Below are 20,006 nucleotides of genomic sequence, written 5' to 3'. Positions count from 1 at the left end.
AAGTGCCAAATGTATTAAGAAGCCTCTTTATAAATTTGACATTAAATTAAGACTGTCACTTGAGTCGCAGGTCTTAATAAATTCAATCCTTGTGTCTTGTTTAGGGCCCCGCAGATGGGTCACATGTAACAAGCCTGTGCCTTACAGAGTTTGATGTCTCTCTTTAGGAACAGCTCTCTCAGGTTCTTGATGCAATGTTTGAACGGAGAGTAGAACCTCAGGAACATGTTATCGACCAGGGGGATGATGGAGATAACTTCTATGTCATTGAACGGTAAGTATTTCTATAACCCAATGTAATGCACTTTCTGGAACATTTGTGCTGGCCATGCACAAGGGGTGATATCCCAGATTGCTGAGCCTTTTCATGCAGCATCATTACTGCAAGATATTTTGATACAGTTTTGTAGATCTGTGCCTTACATTGAAACTTTATAGTTCATCAATCTAGGAAAGTTGAAGTAGCAGCCATATTTAGCTATAATCTAAATTTCCCAGGCACTTATCTACTGGCAGTAGTAGGTAAATGTTTTAGCAGTTTGATAGACGATCCTTTATAATAGTTAATTGCCACATTTTTCTCATTTTCCATGTAGTTGGTTTCCGGATATAATTTGTCTGTAAAATTTTATGAATAATTGTTTTGCTTTTATTGTTAGGGGGCAGTATGACATTTTCGTTTCTAGAGATGGACAGTCCCGCTGTGTGGGCAGCTATGATAATCATGGCAGTTTCGGTGAGCTGGCCTTGATGTACAACACTCCTAGGGCTGCAACTATTGCAGCCACATCTGATGGAGCACTGTGGGGACTGGTAAGTAAAGGATGATTGTGGCTGCCAAGCTGCACCCACTGGCTTGTGATTATATATAAATCTGGTAGTCTTATCTTATGTACTGACCACATGTCTTGTCTTTATGACTGTATTCTGGAGCAACTGATGTTATCCTAAAAACAATGACAGCTACTTGGTCTTCACAGAGGAAATTGCTATACAGATGTTTTAAAAGAGACATTTTTTTTTGACACAAACAAAAGCACAATAGGGCCCATGTAGTTTGTCATATGCTTTTTTATTTTATATTTCTCTATCGGCTCCATTGGGGGACACAGACCATGGGTATATTCTGACAAGTGTATAGAAAAAAGCAAACCAGCACTGAATAGCTAAAAAGAATTAATGGATGCCAATGCATAAAAAGTTTTGTGGTAATGAAAAAATGTAGAACAATTGTTAGAAAAAAAAGGGGAAGGAAAGTCTTTTAAATCCAGCTGAATCAAGTTGCTGGAATACGCAGCGGTGCCCACGAGGGAAATGAGAGATAGGTCCATGCAAAAATAAAGTGGAAAGAAATCGTTGCACTCACCACGTTTTAAGTGGAGGGTTTATTCAAGCGTGCTGTTACATACAGGTAGAACGGAAGGGAGGAGGGAGCGGACATCAGCTCCGTAGAGCTGAACAGGAGTGACGAATTGTTTCGCAGGAGATCTGCTTCACGCTGCTCCACTTCGTCCAGACCTTCTCTCTCAAGGTCCTCTTTGCCACCCCAATTTACAGCCGCCGCATGTGATGTCGTGGCGGTTGAGACTGCGGTTCTGAGAGCCAGGGGATCCTCTCCCCAAGTAGTTTGCACTATGATCAGGGCGCATAAGCCCTCTTCTGCAAAGATTTACCACTGTACTTGGCAGTCTTATTTTTGTTGGTGTGAATATCACTCCCTTTCTCCAGTTACCTTTTTCTCTCCCTCAACTTTTTACCTTTTTACAGTCGGGGCTGGAACAACGTTTGGCTCTCAGTTCCCTTAAAGGGGTACTCCGCCCCTAGACATCCTATCCCCTATCCAAAGGATAGGGGATAAGATTTCAGATTGCCGCGGTCCCGCGTTCACTCTGTCCATAATGACGGGCGATACAGGGGACGGAGCAGCGTGACGTCATGGCTTCGCCCCTCGTGACATCACGGCCCGCCCCCTTAATGCAAGTCTAAGGCAGGGGGCGTGGCGGTACGCCCCCACCCATAGACTTGTATTGAGGGGGCGGGCCGTGACGTCACGAGGGGCGGAGACGTCACTTAACGAAGCTCCGGCCTCTGTATTTCCCGTCATTACGTGCAGAGCAAACTCTCTCTGTGCAGTGATGAGAGCGCGGTGCCACAGCGGCGATCCCGGGGGTCCCGAGCAGTGGGACCGCGACGATCTGACATCTTATCCCCTATCCTTTGCATAGGGGATAAGATGTCTAGGGGTGGAGTACCCCTTTTAAGGGACAAGTTTCTGCCTTTTCCATCCTCTTTCAACGTCCCCTGGCGTCCGATCCCCATATCCAGACTTTTCTACAAGGTGTGGCTCATGCTGCTCTGCTTTCCAGATCTCCTATTCTCCCTTGGGATCTGAACCAGGTTCTTGGTGCCCTTCAGGGTCCTCCCTCTCAGGGACGTTCCTCTGTCTCCTTGGTGTGAATATCACTCCCTTTGTTGGTGGGAATATCTTCTGTATGTCATCGCTAGGACTGCTGTGTGATTGGTCCTAGCACATAGGTCCCTTTTATTTTCCTTATCTGTGGCGGCGAACATACAAATGTATAAGTAAAACAAGTGCCCATTCTCCTATTAGGTTACAGTGCCGTCACAGGGGGTTAGTTTGCACAGCAAGTGACAGAGCATTACGCTGCGCACTGCGGCCGGGAGCGAGCGCTTGCTATCAAAACTAGCCACCCGCAGCGCTGGTGATGTGAAGAAAACTGTCTCCTGGTGCTGCATCCCGCAAGCACTCTCTCCTGATGGCCCCAGTATGCTGTAATTACATCGTTGGTGCTGCGGGTGGCTAGTTTTCATAGCAAGTGCTCGCTCCCGGCCCCAGTGCGTAGCGTAATGCTCTTCCGCTTGCTCTGCAAACTAACCCCCCTGTGATGGCACTGTAACCTAATAGGAGAACGGGCACTTGTTTTACTTATACATTTGTATGTTCGCCACCACAGATGAGGAAAATAAAAGGGACCTATGTGCTGGGACCAATCACACAGCAGTCCTAGCAGTGACATACAGGAGATTAGGCGTGGCGGCTGCGGGTCATAGCCACGCCTATGCGACTGTTGCTGGCTGTCTTTATAAAGCATTTTTTAGCCTGATAAAGAGAAAAGCTGCTAGAAAGCAGAAAAAAAGTATACCTGGAGAGTAATTCTTAAGAACTTTCTTACCCTGCGATTAGTTTATGGGGGTACAAATTTGTGACAGTTGCGCTTTTAAATATGCTAATTTTATTCAGTAAAGTTTGAGCAAAATTAGAAAAACTACATACATTGGGTATCATTTTCATTGCATTGACCTACAGAATATAGAGAACCTATCATTTTAACCATAAAGTGCAGTATGTTAAAACAAAACCCCCCAAAAGTTGCAAAATTGCAGTTTTCTCCAACTTTCCCCCACAAATAATTATTTTTGTTATGCTGTACATTTTATGGTGAAATTAAAGGTGCCATTACAATGTACAATTGGTCATGCATAAAATAAGCCCTCATGGGTCTGTAAAAAAGTTATAGCTCTTTGAAAGTGAGGAGGAAAAAGTGAAAATGCTAAATTGGAATTTTCCTTTGTCCTAAAGGCCAAAATGGGCTGTGTCCTTAAAGCGCAACTGTCATGGATATTGTACCCCCAGACTATTAACATGATATAGATGATGACACTTTTAATGCAAATATACTTTTGGCTGCTCTTTATCACACTTCATCAGCAGGAAAATAGTTTTATTGTGCGGTCAGCAACAGTCAGATAGGCATGGCCGGGGATCGTAATGCCCCACCTCCGCCACCCCTATCCCCTGTAAGTGAGCGCTGGGACCACTGTGTGATTGACACACAAGTCCCCACCCATGATGTGCGGGCCGGCGTTACTCCATTGAGCCTATTCATAGTATGTGCACCTTTTATGATAGATGATATACAGTGTCCGTACTCCTCTTCTTTCTTCTCCTGGTGCCGGAGATGCGCTGCTTCTGCATTCACTAGAGGCAGAGAGAAAGTGCTCACTCCCGTTGCCTGCCACCAGCTCAGTGCGCCTGTGCAGTGCTAGAGGCAGGGAGCGAACTCTGTGACTCTAGTAAAAGCAGAAGCAGCGCGTCTCCGGCACCAGGAGAAGAGGAGAACGGGCACTGTATATCATAAGGGTGCGCATAATATGTATAGGCTCAGTGGAGTCACGCCGGACCGCACATCATGAACATTGGGGGCTGGGGGGGACCTGTGTGTAAATCACACAGTGATCCCTGTGCTCACTTACAGGGGATAGCCGTGGCCGAGGTGGGGCATTATGATCCCCAGCCACGCCGATTCGACTGTTGTTGACCGCACAGTAAAACTATTTTCCTGCTGATAAAGTGTGATGTAATGCAGCTATACCTTTGGCTGCTCTTTAAGTGTCATCTATGCTATCATGGTATTAGTCTGGGGGGCATAATATCAATGACAGCTTTAAGGGGTTAAAGTAGGGGCATGGCTTGAAACTTAGGCAAGTCTGGCAGAAGAAGCAAAGTCCCAGAAGGATCGGCACATCTGAAGCAGGGCCAGTATGTAATGCTTGCTGCATTTTTCCCACATTGGCCCACAGTTTATAAGGGGGCCGGTTTAGTGTACAGGGCGTCATGTTTATTTTATTATTACCGTATATACTCGAGTATAAGCCGAGTTTTTCAGCACGATTTTTCGTGCTGAAAACACCCCCCTCGGCTTATACTCGAGTGAACTCCCCCACCCGCAGTGGTCTTCAACATGCGGACCTCCAGAGGTTTCAAAACTACAACTCCCAGCAAGCCAGGGCAGCCATCGGCTGTCCGGGCTTGCTGGGAGTTGTAGTTTTGAAACCTCCGGAGGTCCGCAGGTTGAAGACCACTGCGGCCTTCAACATCATCCAGCCCCTCTCACCCCCTTTAGTTCTGAGTACTCACCTCCGCTCGGCGCTGGTCCGGTCCTGCAGGGCTGTCCGGTAAGGAGGTGGTCCGGTGAGGAGGTGGTCCGGGCTGCTATCTTCACCGGGGAGGCCTCTTCTAAGCGCTTCGGGCCCGGCCTCAGAATAGTCACGTTGCCTTGACAACGACGCAGATGCGTCGTTGTCTAGGCAACGGCTCTATTCTGGGCCGGAAGCGCAGAGAAGAGGCGCCCCCGGTGAAGATAGCAGCCCGGACCACCTCCTCACCGGACCACCTCCTTACCGGACAGCCCTGCAGGACCGGACCAGCGCCGAGCGGAGGTGAGTACTCAGAACTAAAGGGGGTGAGAGGGGGCTGGATGATGTTGAAGGCCGCAGTGGTCTTCAACCTGCGGACCTCCGGAGGTTTCAAAACTACAACTCCCAGCAAGCCCGGACAGCCGATGGCTGCCCGGGCTTGCTGGGAGTTGTAGTTTTGAAACCTCTGGAGGTCCGCAGGTTGAAGACCACTGAGGGCGAATGATGAGAAGAGGATGATGAAGGGGGGGGGGGGTGTGGGGATGATGAAGGGGGGTGGGGATGATGAAGGGGGGGGGGTGTGGGATGATTACAAGGGGATGATGAAGGGGGGATGTGTGGGATGATAAGGGGATGTGTGGGATGATGACAAGGGGATGTGTGGGATGATGACAAGGGGATGATGAAGGGGGGGATGTGTGGGATAAGGGGATGTGTGGGATGATGACAAGGGGATGATGAAGGGGGGATGTGTGGGATGATGACAAGGGGATGATGAAGGGGGGATGTGTGGGATGATAAGGGGATGTGTGGGATGATGACAAGGGGATGATGAAGGGGGGATGTGTGGGATGATGACAAGGGGATGATGAGGATGTTAATGACGGGTCTGGATGATGACAGGGGGGGATGAGGTATTTCCCACCCTAGGCTTATACTCGAGTCAATAACTTTTCCTGGGATTTTGGGTTGAAATTAGGGGTCTCGGCTTATACTCGGGTCGGCTTATACTCGAGTATATACGGTAGTATGGAGTTTTTAAATTACTTCACAAATTTATTTAACGGAAAAAAAAATTCTTATAATACAATTTAACAAAAACTATATTAACCCCTTAAGGACGGACCTATTTTTTACTTTAATGACCAGGCTTTTTTTTTTTTTTTTGAATATAATTTGACATGTCTATTTAAACGGTAATAACTTTAGAACGCTTTTTCTGAGCGGAGCAATTCTGAGATTTTTGGGTGACATATTGTACTTTATAAATAAGTGGTGCATTTTTGCTGACATATGCAGCATTTTTGGTGAAGAACGCCTCCAAAATTAAAAATTTTATATAGTGTTTTAACCTTTTCTGAGCAAAAATTCTTTTTTTCCCTTTTCTGTCTTATATTTTTTTGCGTAACAAACTGTACTTTATTGGTATAATTTTTACAATACATGCTACCTTTTTGATCTTTTTTTTATTCCTCTATTTGTACCAAAACTGGTGAATTTTGGGCTTTTTTTTATTTTTTACACGGCGTTCACTTTGCAGGATACATAATAAATTACATAATAGCTTTTTATTACACGTCATTACGGACATGGCAATTCCTAGTATGTATATGATTTGTTTATATATACATATACATATTTATATATATATATATATATATATATATATATATATATATAATATATATAAAATTTACCAATTTTTTTTTTAACTTATTGAAAACCCTTTTTATTTTATTTTTCACTTTTTTTATTTTTTACAGATTATACAATGCTGCAATTAGGACTGCACGATATATCGCAAAAGCAATTGAATCACGATTTTTGCTTTTTTGCGATATGGCGATACACTCCCCCCGAGACAACATGCGATTATCTGCTCGGGCTGGCTCCCATGGCGGGGGCCGTTCAGAGCAGGTAAAAACTAATTTAAATACTAAAGTCAGTGTTTCCCAACCAGGGGGCCTCCAGTTGTTGCAAAACTACAACTCTTAGCAGGCCTGGACCGGCAAAGGCTGTCCGGGCATGCTGGGAGTATGTAGTTTCACAACAGCTGGAGGCACCCTGCTAGAAAAACACTGAGCTAAGGGCGCAGGGAAAAAAATAAAAAAAACCTTCTGCTCACCAAGTCCCGGTCCCTGCAGATTCGTCTCCGTGCGCTCCGAAGTTTCCTCTCTTCTTAGTACAGTAGGACCTTTCCCTTTTCAGCCAATCACTGGCCGCAGTGGTGTCACGTGTCAAGCCAGTGATTGGCTGATGGGGAAAGGTCTTGTACTACAGCAATACACTAGGTTTCCCGGGTCCCGCGGAAGATTTGATATCCGCCCGGGAAACCCAGTGTATTGCTGCAGTACAAGAATAAAAGAAAGTGATAGGAGGGGGATGTGACAGAAGGGATGTGATACGGGGGTTGAATGTGACGGGGGGATGAATGTGACAGCGGGGGGGGGGGGGGGGGGGTTGGAATGTGACAGCGGGGGGGTGAATGTGACAAGGGGGAGATGTGAAATAGGCGGTGGGCATAAAATGGGTGGCTAGATGTGAAATGGAGGTGATTGGACATGAATTGGTGGGATTTCAACATTTTTTTTTTTATTATATCGCATATCGTAATCGCAGTATTTATGCCCAAAATCACAATCGCACATTTTCCCCATATCGTGCAGCCATAGCTGCAATACATTTGTACTGCACCACAGTATATCATAGGCTATCGTAGCTGGCAGACAGGAGGCCATCAGCTGGTCTCCTGCTGCCATAGCAACGCTGCTTGTATCGCAGCGCCGCCGTTGGTGAACAGGGGTTGCACCCTCCCCCTTTGGACACCATAGATGCCATGATCAGGATTGATCACAGCATCTATGGAGTTAATGCTGCCGGGAGCAGCGCGATCACTGCTCCGGCAGCTGCGGCAGGACCCCGGCTGTGATTTACAGCCGGGTCCCGCCGCCAATCTCCTGAGCTGTGCACGGAAGAGCAGGATATCAGCAGGACATAGGCATACGTCACAGCGCGCAAACATGTCGGGTGCTGGGACGTATGCATACGTCCTATAGCGGTAATGGTAAAGAAAAGAAAAAATAAGTGGGCGGGGCAGTTTTTGCCTTTTTTCGGCCAAGCACAACCTAAATTTCTGGTTTCGGGCCAAACATTCCACCTACAGACCCATAGGAGGGTTTGTTTTTATGCCACCAATTGTTATTTGAGGTACAATTAGTGATGTCATTACAATCTACAAAATTGAAAAATAAAATATAATTTTGCCATTTTTAGGGGGTTTTGTTTCTATGCAGTACGTTTTTTGGTAAAAATGACACATTATCTTAATTCTGTAGCTCCATACGGTGAACATGATACTCAATTGGTATAGGTTTAGTTTTTTTTTTACAACTTTTAATCTCTTAAGGACTTGTTTTTTTATTTAAATTTTTTTTAATTTTTTTTTTACATACCTACACAATTCCCTACAAGAGTATTACCGCTGTATTTTCTAATGTTTTCCTAAGCTTTGCACTTTTTCCTACATTTTACTTTTTTTACAATTGCTCTGATCTGTGGGGTGTTCCAGAGCTCAAATCCACCACATTTTCCTGGACATCACAACCCTGGGTTTTTACATTTTGTGTCTGAGCCAGAATTTGCACCAAAATTTGTGTTGCCGCAATGCGCCAAATTCTGGCTCACACCCCAACCAAACAGGTCAGGTTTACAATAATAAATCAAAGCCATTATCTACAGTATGTCCATACGGTTACAAGGATAGCCAGATTTAATAGGTTTTATTTTGTTTTACTTCTTTTAAAAAGGATTTATAACTTTTTGTACGAAAATTTGCATGCTTAAAATTGTCCCCTTCTGGTCATGAATTTATCAACCTTTTATTTTTGACATACCTACACAATCATAAGAAAACTGTCTACTTTTAAAAGTCGCAAAAAAGTAACCAACAAATTTAGTCTACGTGGAATGATACAGTTCCCCAACATCATTCTTAATGCGTGTTCGTGTGTCCCAAGCTACCATCTTCCTTTATTTGTTTAAATTTAGACCTTCCCTCACTGCTTTTTGACAAGTGGAACGGTTTGTGTTTTATGCCTAAACAGTTGAGCCATTGTCTTGTTTCTTTACCACCCTGTGCTGAACCACACTAAATCTACTGTGTAGTTCTCTGACTGTATTATCATTCTCTACAATTGCTTAAAACGGCAGTCTGAATCTCCTCTTGCCTCCAATAGTAAAAGCCTTTATCGAAGGGAAGAATTATAATGGGAACAATTTCTATAGGACAGATGTGATTGAAAATGATTTCTTACTTTGTTTCAGAGGAGTTCTTAGAGCGGTGTCTAGGGTTATGTTCACTTCTGTAAGAGAGAGGCTAAACAATCAATATAGCAAGAACAGAGAATTCAGCAAACCGGGTCCACCTTAACCCCTTAAGGACATGCGCCGCAAATGTACGGCGCTGCTAAGAAGTACTTAGCGCACAGTGCCGTACATTTACGACTCCGCTTTCCTTGATCACTGCGTCTCCGGACACAGTGATCGGAACAGGATGACTGCTGATATCTATCAGCAGCCATCCCGGCATATTGCCCCATGTCGGTGATCGCGGCAAATCGCAGATCAATTCAGATGTGCGATTTGTCGCTATTCCGGGCTGATCGGGTGTCTGAGACAGCCCCATTCACCCATACCCATCAGGAGTGAGGTGGCACGGGTGCCGCCTCACGATCACGTGATTTATCGTTCGGAACGACCGAACAATCACGGACCTGCTGGGTGCTGATCGGGACGGCGTTTGGAGCGGAGATCGGCGCCGGCGGGGGTCTCCTACCTTGCACTGGTCCGGCGGGGGTCCCCTCGTGTGCGTTGGTGGCGACAGGATACAGTGCGCCGTCCCGGCAGCAGGATACAGTAGGAGGTGAGGCTTGTTCAGTTGTAGTTTTGCAACAGCTGGAGTTCCAACTACATCTCCCAGCATGCCCTCTGGTAGTCTGTGCATCATGCTGGGGGTTGTCGTCCCCCCCCAATGTGAATGAACAGGGTACATTCACACGGGTGGGTTTACAGCAAGTTTTCTGCTGCAAGTTTGAGATGCGGCAAATTTTCCGCCACAGCTCAAACTCACTGTAAACCCAACCGTGTGAATGTATCCTAAAAACACTACACTACACAAAATAAAAAGTAAAACACTACATATACACATACCCATACAAAGTCCCCCCCCCACCCCCAAATAAAAATAAAATACGTCTTGTACGGTACTGTTTCCAAAAGAGCCTCCAGCTGTTGAAAAACAACAACTCCCAGTATTGCCGGACAGCCACTAACTGTCCAGGCATGCTGGGAGTTTTGCAACAGCTGGAGACACCCTGTTTGGGAAACACTGCCGTGGGGTATTTTTGTGGCGGATTCAAATCCCCAATTTAGACCTCAAATGCGCATGGCGCTCTCACTTCGGAGCCCTAGCGTATTTCAAGGAAATCGTTTAGGGCCACATATGGGGTATCTCCGTACTCGAGAGAAATTGCGTTACAAATTTTGGGGGGATTTTTCTCCTTTTACCCCTTATGAAAAGGTAAAGTTGGGGTCTGTACCAGCATGTTAGTGTGAAAAAAATAAAATAAATTTTTACACTAACATGCTGGTGTTGCCCCATTTTAATTTTCACAATTGGTAAAAGGGAAAAAAAAGACCCCCAAAATTTGTAACGCAATTTCTCCTGAATACGGAAATACCCCATATGTGGGCATAAAATGCTCTGTGGACGCACAACAAGGCTCAGGAGTGAGTGCACTATGTACATTTGAGTCCTAAATTGATTTGCACAGGGGTGGCTGATTTTACAGCGGTTCTGACCTAAACGTAAAAAAAATACCCACGTGTGACCCCATTTAGGAAACTACACCCCTCACGGAATGTAACAACGGGTATAGTGAGCCTTAACACCCCACAGGTGTTTGACAAATTTACGTTAAATTTGGATGTGAAAATGAGAAAAAAAAGTTTTCACTAAAATGCTGGTGTTACCCTACATTTTTCATTTTCACTAGGGAGAATAGGAAAAAGCCCCCCAAAATTTGTAACCCCATTTCTTCTGAGTAAGAACATACCCCATATGTGGATGTTTAGTGCCCTGCAGGTGCACTACAATGCTCAGAAGAGAAGGAGCACCATTGGGATTTTGGAGAAAGAATGTGTCCGAAATTGAAGGCCATGTGTGTTTACAAAGCCACTATAGTGCCAGAACAGTGGACCCCCCCCGCCACATGTGACACCATTTTGGAAACTACACCCCTCACGTAATGTAATTAGGGGTACAGTGAGCATTTACACCCCACAGGTGTCTGACAGATTTTTGGAACAGTGGTGCGTGAAAATGAAAAATTTAATATTTCATTTGCACAGCCCACTGTTCCAAAGATCTGTTAAACGCCAGTGGGGTGTAAATGTTCACTGCACCCCTTATTAAATTCTGTGAGGGGTGTAGTTTCCAAAATGAGGTCACATGTGGGGGGGGGGGTCCACTGTGCTGGCACCACGGGGGGCTTTGTAAACTATCATGGCCCCCGACTTCTATTCCAACCAATTCTCTCACCAAACGCTCAATGGCGCTCCTTCTCTTCTGAGCATTGTAGTTCACCCGCAGAGCATTTTACATGCACATATGGGGTATTTCCATACTCAGAGGAAATGGGGTTACACATTTTGGGAGGCTTTTTCTTCAATTACCCTTTGTGAAAATGAAAAATTTGGGGTAACATCAGCATTTTAGTGAGAAAAATAACATTTTTAATTTTCCTTTCCAACTTTAGCGGAAATTTGTCAAACACCTGTGGGGTGTTAAGGCTCCTTGTACCTCTTGTTGCGTTCCTTGAGGGGTGTAGTTTCCAAAATAGTATGCCAAGTGTTTTTCTTCTCGCTGTTCTGGCACCATAGGGGCTTCCTAAATGGGACATGCCCCCCAAAAAACATTTCAGAAATACTTACTCTCCAAAATCCGATTGTCGCTCCTTCCCTTCTGAGCCTTGTAGTGCACCCACAGAGCACATGACCTCCACCTATGAGGCATTTCCTTACTCGAGAGAAATTGGGCTACAATTCTCCTTTTACCCCTTGTAAAATTTCAAAAACTGGGTCTACAAGAACATGAGTGTAAAAAAATTAAGATTTTGAATTCTCTCCTTCATTTTGCTGCTATTCCTATGAAACGCCTAAAGGGTTAACACACTTTCTGAATGTAATTTTGAATACTTTGGGGGGTGCAGTTTTTATAATGGGGTCATTTATGGGGTATTTCTAATATGAAGACCCCTCAAATTCACTTCAAAACTGAATTGATTCCTGAAAAATTCAGATTTGGAAACTTTTGTGAAAAATTGGAAAATTGCTGCTATACTTTGAAGCCCTCTGATGTCTTTCAAAAGTAAAAACATGTCAACTTTATGATGCAAATATAAAGTAGACATTGTATTTGTGAATCAATATATAATTTATTTGGAATATCCATTTTCCTTACAAGCAGAGTGTTTCAAAGTTAGAAAAATACTAAATTTTCTAAATTTTCATGACATTTTGGGATTTTTCACCAAGAAAGGATACAAGTAACAACGAAAATTTACCACTATGTTAAAGTAGAATGTCACGAAAAAATCTCTGAATCAGAATAATTTGTAAAAGCATCCCAAAGTTGTTAATGCATAAAGTGATAGTGGTAAGCTGCGTCCTTAAGGTGAAAAAGGGCTCAGTCCTTAAGGGGTTAAACAGCTTAAAACATAATCAACATTATGTGGAGATGTGTGTGACAGGTCTGATGGACCTATATATCCCTAACAAATAGCATTTAGATCTTGCTCACTTGCTTTGTTTTCTTGCCTTGTGGAGTGAGTCCGTCTCTCTTCCTCACTGTGATGACTCATCTGCTCGGAGTCTGGGAGCAGCCTGGCAGTATGCAAATCACTGCACAGTAGTTTTTATGCATACATTTTCTATCTGTTCCTAGTAAAGCTGGATACTTATCAACATAGATGTCACTATGTATGTCATTCAGCTTTCACAGACTCCTGAATGTCTGATCAGCTGTCAGAGAAAGCTTTGGCTGTTCAAGCATGCTGAGAGTTGTAGTTTTGCAACAGCTGGCGCTGCAATGTTTGTAAAACACTTTTATAGCAGTGTTGCCTTTAGCTGTTGCAAAACTAAAACTCCCAGCATGCCCCCCACATCCATTTGTTTTAGAGAAGTGTATTCTCCAGCTGTGTGCCTCTAGCTCTTGCAAAACTACAGGCAGAGTTTTACAAAGATTGTACCCCCAGCTGTTGCAAAGCTACAACTCCTATCATGGGAGTTGTAGTTTAGGAACAGCTGAAGGCTATAGTGGTGTAATGGTGATGTCATATACTGGATACTAACACACTTTATGGCCAGTTTTCAGTATGTTGCAAAACACAGAGTAGTCTGTCTATAGTGGTGGCTATTATCACTTTTTTTTATTTTTTAGTACATTTTTTTTCAAATTTTTTTTATGTATATTTAAAAGTCCTCTTATCAGTAGTACTTCTAAATATAAAAAGTTTTTCATAATGACAGTGCTTCTATAATTATAGTCTCTGAGCACCTGTTTTAGGTGCCACATTAAATACATTCCGTAGATCAAGTGACTAGTGACTTATGTGACCATCAGACTTAGGTAAAATTGTTAGCTTTACAAATAAAATAATATAGTGGAGACACCAACCAATAATATATACAATGTACCAGTAGTATAACATAAACAAATTAGTAATTATATACAACATATGCGCCCAAAGAACAATAACCAGAATCATAAAATTACTGTCAGTACACCACGTAAGGCTAAACAGGGTTATGTTAACTTCTGTGATATACAAGATAAACAGGGTTAGGTTTACTTTTGTAGTATGTTGGGTTGTGTATACTTTTGTAGTATAATAGGGTAAGTAGGGTTGTGTTTTATTAGGGAGCATGGTCTTCATGGAAGGGCTCCCCACTTAGACTACTGAGCAGGGCTGCAGGACATTAAGTCTTGGAATATCCCTTCCTTTAGTTAGTTGGTTTACATGTAAACAGTCTGTCAGAAGTAGAGCTTCACTTGAAGGCAATAAAATAAAATGTGGAAAAATGTTAATTTCTCTGTCATGCAGTATGTCAGCCCCTTACAGTGGTGAATCACAAATACAAACGCAATTAAATTGATCAGATAACTGTCCTGTCTGTTCCACATCTGGGGAGTATGTTAATGACATTTTAATACACATGTACACTTAAAATGTAATATCTTCAAACTGTCACTTGCTCTATTTTTGTTGATATATGTATGTACATTATTACTACCTTCTGTGATTAAATAGTGACACCTAGTGGGAAAGTAACAGATTGATTTAAAAGGTTGTGTTTATTTATGTCCATGTGTTAGTGTTCACATAGACTTTAGTGGAGAGCTAGGTATAGTAATTTAACTTTACTTTTAAGGCAAAAATTCTGCATCTTTCTTCATCTTTATTTTTCTTGTAACCAGGACCGAGTCACTTTCAGAAGAATAATTCTGAAAAACAATGCCAAAAAAAGGAAGATGTTTGAGATCTTTGTAGAATCTGTACCTATTCTAAAGTCATTAGAGGTAAGGCCTGGCTGTCTCCTGTGTACATTACCATGAATCCTTTTTGGCATGGTCTACAATAATATTTATATTTATTTTTAGCCTTCTGAGCGAATGAAAATTGTTGATGTAATAGGTGAAAAGATTTATAAGGATGGAGACCGCATTATTGCACAGGTGAGCCCTGCCCATCTTGATATGTTTATGGATGGATGACAGACTGTGTGTGTTTTTTATTTTTTATTTTTTTACAAATTTGCTTTATATTTTTAGGGCGACAAAGCAGACTGCTTCTATATTGTTGGATCAGGCGAAGTAAAAATAATGATGAAAAGCAAGGTAAGCTGAGGTTGTGTTTCATATCTTCTGTCATAATTACATTGTTAGAACATTTACTTAGAAGTAATAAAAAAAATAGAATAACTCTTTGCAGACATTTTATAAAGCGCATGTTCACACATCTCATGTAAATTCCACATGATGAATCTGCATTAAAATTTAGCACATTCATTTTTAAGCTTTACTGTCATGTTAAAACTTTTGTCAAGTTGTCCAGTCATGGTAAAAGTTTAGATTGCACTGGTTCTCTGTGTGAGAGCGGAAATCAGGCTCCGTTATAAGTATGATACACCAAAAAACTAGCACAAGCAGAATTTGTTTTCATAATCTTTCACTTTTAGTCCAAATCCAGATAAAATTATATATTTCCAAAAAATTTGGAGATGAAGACTCTCCTGCTTTCAATCAGATCAGGCTTCTGGTCAGGTAGTGAAGTGCACAGCCGCATACCTCACCTGGTTAGAACTCAGTTGCACCATATCTCAGATTGGGCAGCCAGCATAGGAGTGCTGCCTTCATAACTAACTGGTAGCAGGATAGTGGCTCAATTATAATTCAATGAAACAAAAAAAAAAAAAAGCACAATGCAAATCAACTGCACATCCCTGTCTATATCTGGAATTGTTTGGAGCAGGAGAGGTTTGCTATGTGAATTTGATTATGCTCTTGACAGTTCCTGACAGGTGTGAGCAGAGAGCACTGTGGTCAGACATGAAAGAACTACACAAGTTTATCTTGGGCATGCAGCAGGTGATAAAGTACTAGAAGGCTTAAAGGGGTGCTCCGGGGAAGTTAAAAAAAAAATAAAAAAAAATGCCCCAAAGCCACCACAATACCTGTTCTGTGTCCCCTGTAGTTATCCATGTGATTTTGTCAGCTCTTGTGGCCCCTGTAGTCTCTTTAATATTCTTTTTCCTTGCTTACAGCCCAGACTTCATCTCCCAGAAGTCAGTGCAGCTCTGTTTAATGGAGGGCTGTGGAGTCGGTAGATAAATGTTCCGGCTCCGACTTCAGTTTTTTGTACTTCAGACTCCCCGACTCCTCTGTATTAATATGCAAATATATTTTATGCATTTCTTGAAGGAAAGAAAGGCAACATACATGTCATTACCACAGGGCTACTGGCTGGGAAGCCAACAGTCTACTGTATTGAACAGTTTGTGTGCTGATCTGCTGCTGAAGATAGGGCAGTGGGAGGATCCAGGAAGGGGCATTTATTATAAAACATGATTTCCCTAGTAGAATCCCATAGCCATGTTTAACGTTTAAAGGGGTACTCCGCCCCTAGACATCTTATCCCCTATCCAAATAATAGGGGATAAGATGTCAGATCACCGGGGTCCCGCTGCTGGGGACCCCCGGGATCACCGCTGCGGCACGCGCTTTCATTACTACACAGAGCGAGTTCGCTCTGTGCGTAATGACGGGTAATACAAGGGACGGAGCAGCGTGAGGTCATGGCTCCGCCCCTCGTGATATCACGGCCCGCCCCCTTAATGCAAGTCTATGGCAGGGGGCGTGACGACCGCCACACCCCTCCCAGACTTGTATTGAGGGGGCGGGCCGTGACATCATGAGGGGTGGGGTCATGATGTAACTATGCTCCGGCCCATGTATTGCCCGTCATTACGCACAGAGCTAACTCGCTCTGTGCAGTAATGATAGTGCGGTGCCGCAGCAGCGATCCTGGGGGTCCCCAGCAGCGGGACCCCGGTGATCTGACATCTTATCTCCTATTATTTGGATAGTGGATAAGATGTCTAGGGGCGGAGTACCCCTTTAAGCTAACAATTGAGTTTACAAGTTTTTATAGCCTTAGCTGAATGGCAGCAGTTTTTCCAATGGTTTACAGCTTCAGTCTTGAACTATTGACCCTCCATTCCCTTCACTTATAAGGGTACATTCCCACACGGCGTATTTGCTGCTGCTTGTTTTATTTTCGTCGTTGTGCCGTTGTGCCGCGCGCTGTTAACCCTTCAGACGCAGCGATCAAAGTTGACCGACGCGTCTGAAAACAAAAGTAAATGCTTCCCGGCATTTCAGTCGGGTTGATCGGGACATGGCGATAAAATTGCGATGTTCCGATCAGCTGGGACGCAGGCGTCCGCGGCGTCCGATCGTCGATTGATTGCTCCAAGCCTGAGCTACAGGCTTGGAGCAATCAAGCCCCTCTGACTGATCCGTGCAAATCTATGGCTTTGCAGGGATCAGCATAGATCAGTGTGTGCAGTACTATAGCTCCCTATGAAAAAAAAAGTTAACAAAAGTCATTTAACCCCTTCCCTAATAAAAGTTTGAATCACCCATAAAAAAAAACTGTAAATAAATATAAACATATGTGCTATTGCGGCGTGCGGAAATGTCCGAACTATAAAATTATATAATTAATTAAACCGCACGTTCAATGGCGTACGCGCAAAAAAATTCCAAAGTCCGAAATTGCGTATTTTTGGTCACTTTTTGGTCGCTTTTTATAAATTTTGTTAGGATATAAAAAGTCCGATCAACACAAAAATGGTACCAATAAAAACTTCAGAACACGGCGCAAAAATAGAGCCCTCATATCGGCCCGTACGCGGAAAAATAAAAGATACAGGGGTCAGAAAATGACAATTTTAAACGTATACATTTTCCTGCATGTAGTTATGATTTTTTTCAGAAGTGCGACAAAATCCAACCTATATAAATAGGGTATCATTTTAACCGTATGGACCTACAGAATAAAGATAAGGTGTAATTTTGACCAAAAAATGCACTGCGTAGAAACGGAAGCCCCCAAAATTTACAAAATGAAATTTTTTTTCTTCAATTTTGTTGCACAATTATTTTTTTGTTTCCGTTTCGCCGTGGATTTTTTGGTAAAATGACTGTCACTGCAAAGTAGAATTGGGGGCGCAAAAAATAAGCCATCATATGGATTTTTAGGTGCAAAATTTAAAGCGTTATGATTTTTAGAAGGTGATGAGGAAAAAATGAAAATGCAAAAACGGAAAAACGCTGAGTCCTTAAGAGGTTAAGGACTGAGCCCTTTTTCACAATTCTGACCACGTCACTTTACGCATTAATAACTCTAAAACGCTTTTACCGAATATTCTGATTCTGAGAAAGTTTTTTCGTGACATATTCTACTTTATTTTGGTGGTAAATTTTCGTCGGTACTCCTTTTTTGGTGAAAAATCCCAAAATTGCATGAAAATTTAGAAAATTTTGCATTTTTCGAACTTTGAAGCTCTCTTCTTGTAAGGAAAATGGATATTCCAAATACATTTTATTTTTATTCACAAATACAATATGTCTACTTTATGTTGGCATTAGAGAAGAGCGAACTTACAGTAAATTTGACTCGTCACGAACTTCTCGGCTCGGCAGTTGATGACTTATCCTGCATAAGTTAGTTCAGCTTTCAGGTGCACCGGTGGGCTGAAAAAGGTGGATACAGTCCTAGGAGACTTTCCTAGGACTGTATCCACCTTTTCCAGGCCACCGGAGCACCTGAAAGCTGAACTAATTTATGCAGGATAAGTCATCAACTGCCCAGCCGAGAAGTATGTGACGATAATTTACTGTAAGTTCGCTCATCTCTAGTTGGCATCATAAAATGGACATATTTTTACTTTTTAGAAAAAATTAGAGGGCTTCAAAGTAGAGCAGCAATTTTCAAAAATTTCATGAAAATTGCAAAATCTGAAGGGACAGATGTTACAGAACTACGACTCCCAGCATGCCTGGACAGTCTAGGCATGCTGAGAGTTGTAGTTTGGCAACGTCTGGAGGGCTACCGTTTGGGCACCACTGTAACAGTGGTCTCCAAACTGTTCTGGTCAGGTACCGGCCTCCATCTTCTCCCCCCCCGTTCTGCCCGACATCCAGGGGTGGGTAGAACGGGGGGGTTGGCAGGGGATAGGAGGAGATCGCAGCACTGCGACCTCGCTCCTATCCCTCAGGATGATCGGGGCTGTCACTGACAGCTCCGATCATCCCTATTTTCCGGGTGATCGGGTCACCAGAGACCCGATCAGCCCGGAATAGCAGAAAATCGCATGTCTGAATTGACATGCGATTTTCTGCGATCACCGATATGGGGGGGGGGGGGGGGTGGTGCTCAAATTTTGGCCGTCTCAGACTCCTTGACTCCACAGCCCTGGTTTAATGGCTGCCAGCCAATTTCTTTCACTACCTGTGTGCATGCTGTGTTGTTGTCTGCAGCACAGTCTTTCTTTCAAATTATCCTAATTTTTCAGGCCCTTTGCCCTACTTCGGGCAAGCAGGGCCTGACATGAAAGCTCCAAACAAGCATGGCGGCGCTTAGAGGGGTGTATGGAGCGATCCACTATAGAGGTAGCCAGAGGGCTTACCTCTGATTCCCTGCTGTCTGTTGCTCTGTCATTGATAGAGCCTAGTCCAGCCAGGCTCTATCAATGTAAAAATAAATAATGTTTTAATAAAAGTTTTAAGAGACACACAGCCCATTTTCACCTTAAGGACATAGCCAATTTTATTTTAGCGTTTTTGGTTTTTCCTGCTCGCTTTCTAAAATTCATAACTCTCTTTTATATTTCCATTCCCAGACCCATATGAGGGCTTGTTTTTTTGCGTGACCAGTTGTACTTAGCAATTACATAACTCATTTTACCCTAAAATGTATAGAAAACCCCCAAAAATGTATTTTATTTCCCTATTTCTCTATCAAATCCATTGGGGGACACAGACCATGGGTATATGCTGCTGTCTCTAGGAGGCTTGACACTATGGCAACAGAAAAGTTGGCTCCTCCCAGCAGGGTATACCCGCCCACAGACATCTGAGCTAATCAGTTTTAGCTTAGTGTCTTAAGGAGGTAGACGCTGGTCTGGGTTCTCCCCCAGACCAGGTCATGCATGTCGGTATGGGCAGGTGTTTTCAGGGACCGGACGGTTCAGGGTCTTTGGTCCCTCCGAGAAGCCCTTCTCCCCATCAACATATTGGAACTGAGGGCAATCTATCTTTGCCTGCTTCATTGGGAGCTCCTTCTTCAGGACCACCCTGTTCGTGTCCAGTCGGACAACTCCACTGCTATGGCGTACATCAATCGCCAGGGCGGCACTCGCAGCTCAGCGGCGATGGCCAAGGTATC

General features: G+C 43.4%; 1 protein-coding gene across 1 annotated transcript in view; it reads left to right on the top strand.

Annotated features, from left to right (window-relative positions):
* PRKAR2A (protein kinase cAMP-dependent type II regulatory subunit alpha) overlaps window positions 1-20,006 on the top strand; it is a 91,774-nt gene that overhangs the window by 46,157 nt on the left and 25,611 nt on the right. Inside the window, exons 5-9 of the mRNA XM_056524813.1 lie at window positions 168-274; window positions 660-813; window positions 14,474-14,575; window positions 14,657-14,731; window positions 14,828-14,893. Of these exons, the coding sequence (XP_056380788.1) occupies window positions 168-274; window positions 660-813; window positions 14,474-14,575; window positions 14,657-14,731; window positions 14,828-14,893 (504 nt within the window). The remainder of the gene's footprint in view (window positions 1-167; window positions 275-659; window positions 814-14,473; window positions 14,576-14,656; window positions 14,732-14,827; window positions 14,894-20,006) is intronic.

Source organism: Hyla sarda, chromosome 6 (genome assembly GCF_029499605.1).
Source record: "Hyla sarda isolate aHylSar1 chromosome 6, aHylSar1.hap1, whole genome shotgun sequence".
NCBI lineage: Eukaryota > Metazoa > Chordata > Amphibia > Anura > Hylidae > Hyla > Hyla sarda.
The sequence above is the reverse complement of the archived record's forward strand: the minus strand, read 5'-3'. Positions and strand labels throughout refer to the sequence as shown.